Raw genomic sequence first — 10,234 nt, forward strand, 5'->3', positions numbered from 1 at the left:
AAGCTGCTGGGATTACAGGTGTGTGCCACCACTCCTGGCATCACTGCATTTTTTACTTAAGGCCTACTAGGGTTTTTTAAAAAAAAACCTGAATGAAATTTTGTTTAAAGTGTAGGTATGGAAATGCCTTAAGTCTTTGTTTATACATATAATAATCTTCTAATTTATAGATAGGTTTTTTTTTTTAGTTTTAATCAATAGCAGCATAGTTAATTTTTTTCTTTCCTTTTCTTTTTTTTAAACAATACTAGGGATTAAACCCAGTGCTGCTCTACTAGTAAGTTATATACCACACCCTTTTTATTTATTTATTTTGAGACAGGATCTTACTAAGTTTTCTGCATTGGCCTTGAACTTGTTATCCTTCTGCTTCAGCCTGGGATTAACAGGCATGTGCCAACATTCATTCCCAGCAGAATAGTTGAACTCTGATTATATTTTATGTACAATACTATTATTAAGCTCAGTGGGGTTTTTTTTTGTTGTTGTTGTTGTTGTTTTGTTCTGGACTGATTGTACTTAATTTTGGCTCTACTGTTAGACAAATAACTAATGTACTGATAGACCCCATAACATATGTGAATATGTTGAAATCTATTTTGCTTGATGTTTAAAACTTTATGACTTTCAATAAATGTTCAGTGCTATTATGGCATTTGGAAATTAGTTCATAGTTTGCCCCTCTTGGGAAGAGTGGGAAAAATATGTTTGGATCCCTTTACTTTCTTTGGAAGAAAAGTATTGTATTACTTCTAGTTGATCTTTTTAGGTTTACAAAAGATACTGCAAGGTTCAAGGATGAGTTAGACATCATGAAGTTCATTTGTAAAGATTTTTGGACTACAGTATTCAAGAAACAAATCGACAATCTAAGGACAAATCATCAGGTATTCAGATAAACTAAGGGCTTTTTAAAAAAATTCTTTAATGTAAATGCCTTTGTTTATCAGTTTTATTTTAAAAAATAATTTCTTAACTTTTGGAATGTTTCTCTGATGTTATTTAGGTCGTTAGTTTTTTTTTTTCCTCTGGTAGGATAAAGTGAATAAAGATAAAGTGGCAATTATCAGTAAACTATAGGTATCCCCCCAATTACATAAGTTATGTTAAATTATAAAATACAGCATACGTCAGAATGATACTGGTTTTAGGATTTGTTTTCTTAGTTATTATTAGTAAGTAATAATATTTCACATTTATGTCTTTAGAGTAATTTCCATTGTCTGATTTTTGGAGTACGTATATCTTAAGTAACTCTTGTATTGTTCATTACTGCTGTTCTTTTTTCTTTTTTGAAAGATTTTGTTACTGTACAATTAGGAGAGTACATAGAAAACTTTAAATGCATTGATTTTGGAGGCTGGGGATGTAGCTCCATGGTAGAGTTCTTGCCTAGCATGCATGAGGCCCTGGGTTTGATCCCTAGTACTTCAAAACAAAAACAAACAAAAAACCCCAGATGACAACAACAAAACAGATTGATTTTATTTTATAAACTTTAAAGGCATATTTAGAGTGGATTTAGCATTTCAATGGAGTATAAAAAATGGAAACAGCTTATTTAATACTACTAGTAGAATTCATTTTTTTCACAGTACCAAACTTAGTCTGGAATTGAAATGCCAACAAGAAGTGACTCCATTTATCAACTTTCTTAGCATATAATAATTTTGTATGGTTGAGTGCTAGTGATTACATAAGACTCTTAAGTGCTTTTTTACCTTTTGTGTAGGGACCAGAGCCAGGGCCTCACCTGTGATAATCAAGTGTTCTACCACTGAGTCACATTCCCAGCCCAACTCTGAATTATTAGGGACTGTGTCTTATACCTCTTTGTATTTTCAGTGTATTGATATATTTAGTAAATATTAGTGCTACAACTGCTGAACTCAACCCCTTAAGCTTAAACATTGTGAAATTCTTTCATTTGAAGAAAATTTGACCAATGAAAAGGGGAATTTTAATAACAAAATATTCTTAAAGTTGTTATAGGAATAAGATAGGTTTTAAGGACTACAGACTAAATTGACTTTGAATCTTTTTTTGTATTTTTGAAATAGGGCATCTATGTACTTCAGGACAACAAATTTCGTCTGCTTACTCAGATGTCTGCAGGAAAACAGTACTTAGAGCATGCATCTAAGGTATTTAATGCAATAGAAGATTTGGACTTTTTACTAAAAAAAGTAGATTTACTGGAAAAATTACAAATTACAATGCCAATCACAACAAATTCTTTAATTTAAAATAGTAGTTTTAAAGTTGTACTTGGTATTTTTTGTTACTGGGGATTGAACCCAGTATGGGGTGGAAGGGTTCTACCACTGATTTACATCCCCAGGTATTTTAATTTTGAGACAAGGTCTTGCTAAGTTGCTTAGGGCTTCTAAGGTGCTGGGGCTGGCTTCGAGCTTGCTTTAGCCTTCTGTGGTTATCATAACTCTTTTTTTTTTTTTTTTTTTTTTTTTAAGAGAGAGTGAGAGGAGAGAGAGAGAGAGAGAATTTTTAATATTTATTTTTTAGTTCTCGGCAGACACAACATCTTTGTTGGTATGTGGTGCTGAGGATCGAACCCGGGCCGCACGCATGCCAGACGAGCGTGGCACCGCTCGAGCCACATTCCCAGCCCCATAACTCTTTTTTTAATATTTATTTTTTAGTTTTAGGTGGACACAATATCTTTATTTGTGGTCCTGAGAATTGAATTGCTTTAGTCTTCTGAATTGCTGGGAATAAAGGGTGTGCCACTGTACCTGGCAAGTTGTCCTTTTTTTCTAAAGCCACTTTTTATGAAATAGGAGATATTCATCATGAATAACTTATACGTACTTGTAGATGCAGCTAAATAAGCCTATAGTGAATGACCAATTAAAGAAACATTACTACTAAATGCCAGTGAATATAGATATATGATATTCTTTGAAAAAGTGTAGGCACATCAATACAGATAATTCAGACTTACAAAAACAGACATTGGCTATGTAGAATTATTCCCCTGAGAGTGCATTTATGATCTCCTCTAGTAGATTAAAATCTATAATAGGCCTAGGGTTGGGGTTGTGGCTCAGTGGTAGAGTGCTTGCCTAGCATGTGTGAGGCAATGGGTTCGATCCTCAGCACCACATTTAAAAAAAGAAAGAAAATTAAGTTATTAATAAAACATAATAAACATTTGTTTCTTGGAGTGCATGTTTTGTGTTAAATATATCTGTGTTTCTGGGTTTTGTGTAGATTTTGTTTTTTTAATCTTATGTAGAAATCAATCAATAAATAGTTGTGTTAAAGAAAGCTAATGAATATTATTAGTATAAGCGTTCCTTTGAAGTGATAAAAATATCTAGATAAGTATAGACTGCTATTTACCTGCAAAAAACTTTTCTATACCCATATTATTGAACAGAAAGGAAGTATAGTTATAGTGGAAATATCATAGTCTTGGGATTGAATAAATTTAGATTTTAAGCCAAGGTACACAATTTACAGATTTGTGACATTGAATAAGTGACATAACTCTTCAGGATCTGAGTTTCCTCATTAATAAAGCGAGTATAATCATAGCTATAAGATTATTTTGATAGTTAAATGTATTTAAAGTATGTAACATGAGACTGAGTGTGGTGACACATAACTGTAGTCTCAACTACTTGGGAGGCTGAGGCAGGAAGATCACTTGAGCTTAGGAGTTCAGTGCCAGCCTAGGTAACATAGCAAGACTTTATCTCAGGGGGAGAAATGTATTTATTATGGTGCTTTGCACATGATATTCTTAGTAAATAATAATTATTATTATAGCTGTGAGATGTTAACAGAGTAGGCCGAGAAATAGATGTGATTCTTATTTTTTGTAATTTAGTTTCATTGCTTATTTTCTGTATTTTTGGGATTGCTAGATTCTCATTACATTTTTGTGGTAAATATTTGTTCTCATTTTTTATTAATCTCATTTTAATATCTCTGGTTCTCACTTAACTTTTGGGAATCTTAATTTCTTTAATTGAGGAAAAAAAAGAGAAAATTGAATCAGTTCAGTAATTTTTTTTTGTGGTGGTGGTGGTGGTGGTGGTGGTGGTGGTGGTGGTGGTGGTGGTGATGGTGGTGATTGAACCCCAGGACCTTACACATACTAGGTAATATTCTACTACTGAGTACATCCCCCAACTTCTTTATTTTTTAAGACAGGATCTCACTAAGTTCCCAGGCTGGCCTCAAACTTGTGATTCTCCTTTAGCCTCCTGAATTAGCTGTGTGGTTCAGTGGTTTTTTTAAATATTTTGAGTTTATGGACTTTTTTTTGGTGGTACTGGGGATTCCACCCAGAGGTTTGCACATGCTAGGCAAGAGCTCTGCCAGTGAGCTGCATCACCATTCATTTAAAACAATTTTTATTTTGAGGCAGAGTCTCTTTAAATTCCCAAGACCTACTTTGAACTAGCAATTTTCTTGTTCTAGCCTCATGAGTTGCTGGCATTAACAGCACGTTCCACAACCACATCAGACATGTGTCTTTTTTTGGAAATGCTGGGGATGAATCCAGAGCCTGGCACATACTAGGCAAGCACTGGTTATGGACATTTTTATATTGGATCGCTTTTTCCCAATAAATATATATGTATGAATGATTTTAATTTTCCTGGTCCTCATAGATTCCCAGGTTAAGAACTCTAGGGATAAACAATCTTTCTTTGAGTATATGTATCCTATAACACTGAACTATACCCAGCCCTTTTATTTTTATTTGGGACAGAGTTTTGCTAAGTTGCTGAGGCTGACCTTGAACTTGAAATTTTCCTGCATCAGCCTCCTGAGTTGCTGGGTTTATAGACATGTGCCACTACCAATGAGAAGCAATCTACGGTCTCCTCCAGTTCAAAATTTGTTGACTTACGTGTAATTACTTATTAGTAACTATTTGTGTGCATTAATTATAAAATTTTATATTATTAGTAAATAGTATTGAATATCATGTAGTGCAAAAAAATGTAGATAATAAAAATATTCCTTAGATTATTAATTTTTCAGTCTTCATTCCTGTCATGACTTTCCCTTCTGTAGACCAGCTCCATTCCTTTTTTGGGGGCGGGGTGGGAAGGTATCAGGGATTGAACTCTGGGACATTCAACCACTGATCCACATCCCCAGCCCTATTTTTTTTTTTTTAATTTTTTGTTTTTTAAAGAGAGAGAAGAGAGAGATGGAGAGAGAATTTCAACATTTTATTTTTCAGTTATTGGCGGACACAGCATCTTTTTTGTATGTGGTGCTGAGGATCGAACCTGGGCCGCACGCATGCCAGGCAAGCGCGCTACCGCTTGAGCCACATCCCCAGCCCCCCCAGCCCTATTTTGTATTTTATTTAGAGACAGGGTCTCACTGATTTGCTTACTACCTCGCTAAGGTGGAGGCTGGCTTTGAACTTGTGATCCTCCAGTCTCAGCCTCTGACAGAAACATGATAGAAACCAAGTTACATTTTCTTCTCACATGTCACTGTGATTACAGGAGTGTGCCACCATACCTGGCTCTTTTTTTGTTTGTTTCTTTATAACAGGGTTTCTTAACATTTGCATTATTGATATGAAGATGATAATTTTTATCTCCACAGGCTATAAATGTATTCCTTTTTTGGTACTAGGAATTGAACCCATGGGTGCATAACCACTGAGCCACATTCCCAGCCCATTTTATTTTTTATTTTGAGACTGGGTCTTGCTATTTTGAGACTGAGGCTAGCTTTAACTCATGATCTATCTGTCTTCGTTTCTTGAGCCACTGGGATTACAGGCATGCACCCCTGTGCCTGGTCCAGCCCTTTTTAATATTTGATATTGAGACAAAGTCTTGCTAAATTATAGAAGCTGGCCTCAACTTTAAATCTTCTTCCTTAACCTTCTGAGTTGCTGGGATTACAGGCATGTGCCCTGGTGCCCGGCAGGCTATAAATCTTGAATAAGTTCATATTCTTGTCTATAGATCATAGAAAACAACTCTGATTGAATGAAATATTGTTAGTTTATTTACAGAGTGATTAGGAGGGCTCAGAAAACAGGCAAAAAACGGTTAAAGCAGCCAGAACATGACCCAAATTATTATTACTGGGAGGCCCTACTTAGAATCCTGTGGGCAGCATGGACAGTAGACAGAAACAACATTTGCCGTCCCCAGAAGAAAATGTAGCTTGGTTTCTATCATTTTAATGTTATTGTAGATTTGGGTCCTGAACTGGAACACCTGATTAGCCAAGCTTAAGTCACATGTCCATACATTTTTAGTTGCCAGGGAGCTAGGACATTTTATAATAATCAGATTTTTTTAGTAACTTAAACAGTTTTTCCACAACTTTTGGGGTTGTTTGTATTTTTTTTTTTTTAGTTGCCAATGGATTTATTTATTTATTTGTTTGTTTGTTTATTTATATGTGGTACTGAGGAGCAAACTCAGGGCTTCACACATGCCAGGCAAGTGCTCTGCCACTGAGCCATAACCCCAGTCCCTTGTTTTTTGATGCAGGATTTTGCTATGTTGCTCAGAATGGCTTAAAATTCCTGTGCTCAAGTGATCTTTCCACCTTAGTGTCCTGAGTAGCTTAGACTATAGGCATGCACCACCCTGCCTGGTTATTCACAACATTCTTATTTAAAAAAATTTTTTTTTTTTAATATTTATTTTTTAGTTATGGGTGGACGCAACATCTTTGTTGGTATGTGGTACTGAGGATCGAACCCAGGCCGCACGCATGCCAGGCCAGCGCGCTACCACTTGAGCCACATCCCCAGCCCCACATTCTTATTTTTAAACATCAGTGATTTATTGGTAGCATGACTTAACTAATGGCATATTTTAGTAGCTTTAATATCAATAAATTCTCATTTATTTATTTTTCCAATTTTTCCATTTAGTATCTAGCATTTACCTGTGGCTTAATCAGAGGTGGCTTATCAAACTTGGGGATAAAAAGTATTGTAACAGCTGAAGTGTCTTCAATGCCTGCCTGTAAGTTGAATTTACATTTCCTTTTAAAAAAATAATATATATATATATATAATATACATTTCCTTTAAAAAATAATATATATATATATATAATATGTATATTTATTTATTTTAGTTGCCAGTGGACCTTTATTTTATTTATTTATACGCAGTGCTAAGAATTCAAACCAAGTTCCTCACAAATGCTAAGCAAGCACTCTGCCACTGAGCTACAACCCCAACCCCTGAATTTACATTTCTTATAAATGTTTGCGGGTCTTTCCCCATCCCAGATTTTTTTTTTTTTTTTTTTTGTCTTTTAGAGGGCTGGGCAACCTACCCAGGGCCTTACACATGCTAGGCAAGTGCTATATCACTCAAGCCTCTGTGGTGTTTTTATTTTTAAATTTTTTGGTACTGAGGCACTTTACCACTGAGCTACATCACCAGCCCTTTTTAATTTTTATTTTGAGACAGGGCCTTCTTAAATTGCTGAAGCTGGTCTCAAATTTGTGTTCCTCCTGCTTCAACCTCCCAAATCTCTGGGATTACAGCCATGTTCCAGCATGCCTGGCTGTAGTGTTTATTTAAGGAGGAGTTTTCCCAATAGCATTGAAAATATCTTTTAAATAATTGTTTAGAATATGTCTATTATATAAAGCTAAATTAACTAGTCTTTATTTTTTATGGTGCTAGGGATTGAACCCAGGGCCTTGTGCATACAAGGCAAACACTGTACCAACTGAGCCCTCAATTAGTCTTATTGTTAAACTCCTTCTTAAAGATCTTATAACCGGGCTGGGGATGTGGCTCAAGCGGTAGCGCACTCGCCTGGCATGCATGCGGCCTGGGTTGGATCCTCAACACCACATACAAACAAAGATGTTGTGTCCGCTGAAAACTAAAAAATAAGTATTAAAAAGTTTCTCTCTCTCTTTAAAAAAAAAGACTATATATATATATATATAAAAAGGATCTTATAACCACAGCTGCCAGCCAAGAATAAAATTTACTTGAGCTTTACTATATTACCTATTCACAGTGATAATTAGCACTGAAATACTGGAAGGTAGGAAACACAAAAAGAAACAAAAGTACCCACTCCTGAACCAGATAATCATTCAATAAAAATTTTTTGAATATTGTGAGGAATGTGAAAAGTTTTTTGACACAGCAAGTTTCTTGACTGAAACTGCTTCCTTAGTAGAACAGAAAATTTTATGTGCAGGCTTGTTTTCCTTGTACTTCAAATCAAAAATTATTTTTATGTTTTCTTTTTTTAGGCAAATTTCAGGTGATGATACAGAAGCTATAGAACATACTGAAATGCAAAGCTTCCACAGTGTAAAGAGATAAATTATTCATGTATAAAGTATTTCAAATAATATGATTTAAATACATTGTTGGATGTTTGTATAGGAGGGTCTGTTTCATCTGTTTAACATAGACTAAGACAAGGGGTCATTCTGTTAGGATATAAACTTCTTATTGAAACTATTCAAAATGAAAACCTAATTTCAAATAACTGGACACCGTATAGGACTCTTTAAACATTTTTGTTTAGAGATATGTATTTAACCACAGATGGAGAAGCAAAAGCAAGGATTTGTTAAATTAGCATGAAGAAAAGTGTGCACCAGTCAGAATATTTGTGTAAGAATGACAAAACTTTGATAATGTATGGATTTTTTTTATTATTTCTATACAGCAAACAGTATAGTAAATTAAGCTTAATTTTTATTTTATTGCTTATAACTTATTTTTATTGAGAATTTTTATGCATGATTTCATGTATACATTGTGTGTGTGTATATATTTACTTAAATACATATGACTATCTAAATGGCTTGAAAGCTTAATTTCACTAGATTTTAGTCCTTCATAGCTCCATTAATGTAGTCAAAGTGAAATATAGATTAGTTTAAATGAATTTGGTGACTCCAAAGCCAAGGAATATTAGGCATGTTGTGGGAAATTTTATACTTATTCTTGGTAAAATCTGCCTTTCAACTTTTTTCACCATGCACCCGATTGCTGTTTAAAGTTCTAACATCTTTATCCCCTTATTTACTTTGCTGAAAGGGCAGAGGAGTAAATAATTAATTATACCAACATTCATTGATCACATCTTCTCTGTGAGTTGGGGTCATTTCTTATCTAGCATCTCTTAGCACCTCTTCCGATTACTTCATCTTTCTTAGATTATCTGGCTTAAGCAGATACCTCTTAAGCTTTTGTTAGAACTCTAAATGTTGGGGTATCTGCACTTTGATTTTTAAAACTGTACTTTGTTTCCCATTTCATTATTATTACTCTTGTGCATGTATCTGATAGGGAACTCTGCCTGAGAGTCAGTGACTTGCCAAATAAAATGTTTCACTGTGTGAAACTGGCAAGTTAAAGAAGTATGACTCCTTATAATAAAATGGTTGAAAAATTTATATTAAAAGAATGAAACAGAAGAGAAAATTCAGTTAAATTAGAGGTATACCATTTTTCTTTCAGAGAAAGGTACAGTATTATAAAGAAAAAAGAAAAAAGGATCCCCCTCCCCTGTTTCCTTTCTGCTTCTCAGTGAAGGTATGGGTTGAATGAAGGCTTTGGGGGTTTATGTGCAACAGCCTTTTGCTGACCATGAAATGACAAGAATGAAGATGAAAGCCATCACACTGAGGATGCAGATAAAACATACCTGAATTGTTTTTCTTAATTCTGGAACTATTTTACCTATTAATTTTTTAATTAGGTGAGATATCAGATTCCTTATGACATTCAATCCACTTTTCGTTGTGTATTTGATTACTTATAGCCCAAAAGAAACCTCTCAGTAGAAACAAGGAAGAGTTAGATTATTCAAGAAATAGTATAGGACAAATAAGCTTTTTTGCCGGGGGTGGGGTGGTAAAGACTGATGTGTTGTTAAGACAGTAAAATCCTACAGTGCTAAAGAAAATATGCATTTACTCTTATGATCTTGTAGTGAAGGCCTTTCCAAAACACAAATGTAGAAAATCATAAAGGAAAATGGCAAACTAAAACTAACATCTCTTCGACAAATATTGGGAAAATTGAATGTCCACATGCAAAAGAATGAAATTGGGTCATTGCCTTAACATTATACATAAATACCAGTTTAAAATGGATTGAGAACATATACATAAAATCTGAAAATTTCTGGAAGAAAACGGGGAAGCTATATAACATTTGTTTTGGCAATAATTTATTGCATGTCACACCCTCAGCAAGATAAAAGCAGGATGACAAATG

The 10,234-nt window shown here is 34.4% G+C and overlaps 1 protein-coding gene across 4 annotated transcripts in view; it reads left to right on the forward strand.

The window, feature by feature from the left end:
* Positions 1 to 10,234, forward strand: part of Trappc6b (trafficking protein particle complex subunit 6B) — a 34,652-nt gene that overhangs the window by 9,222 nt on the left and 15,196 nt on the right. The window contains exons 3-6 of one of the 4 annotated variants that reach the window (XM_005322705.5): positions 770 to 887; positions 2,061 to 2,144; positions 6,896 to 6,989; positions 8,251 to 9,094. In XM_005322705.5, the coding sequence (XP_005322762.2) occupies positions 770 to 887; positions 2,061 to 2,144; positions 6,896 to 6,989; positions 8,251 to 8,282 (328 nt within the window). In that variant the 3' untranslated portion in view covers positions 8,283 to 9,094. Of the gene's footprint in view, positions 1 to 769; positions 888 to 2,060; positions 2,145 to 4,744; positions 5,012 to 6,895; positions 6,990 to 8,250; positions 9,095 to 10,234 lie in introns of those variants that run through there. The other 3 variants (XM_040275301.2, XM_021724719.3, XM_078050194.1) reach the window with 3 other exon arrangements.

This window comes from Ictidomys tridecemlineatus, chromosome 5, assembly GCF_052094955.1.
Source record: "Ictidomys tridecemlineatus isolate mIctTri1 chromosome 5, mIctTri1.hap1, whole genome shotgun sequence".
In the NCBI taxonomy this organism is placed as follows: domain Eukaryota; kingdom Metazoa; phylum Chordata; class Mammalia; order Rodentia; family Sciuridae; genus Ictidomys; species Ictidomys tridecemlineatus.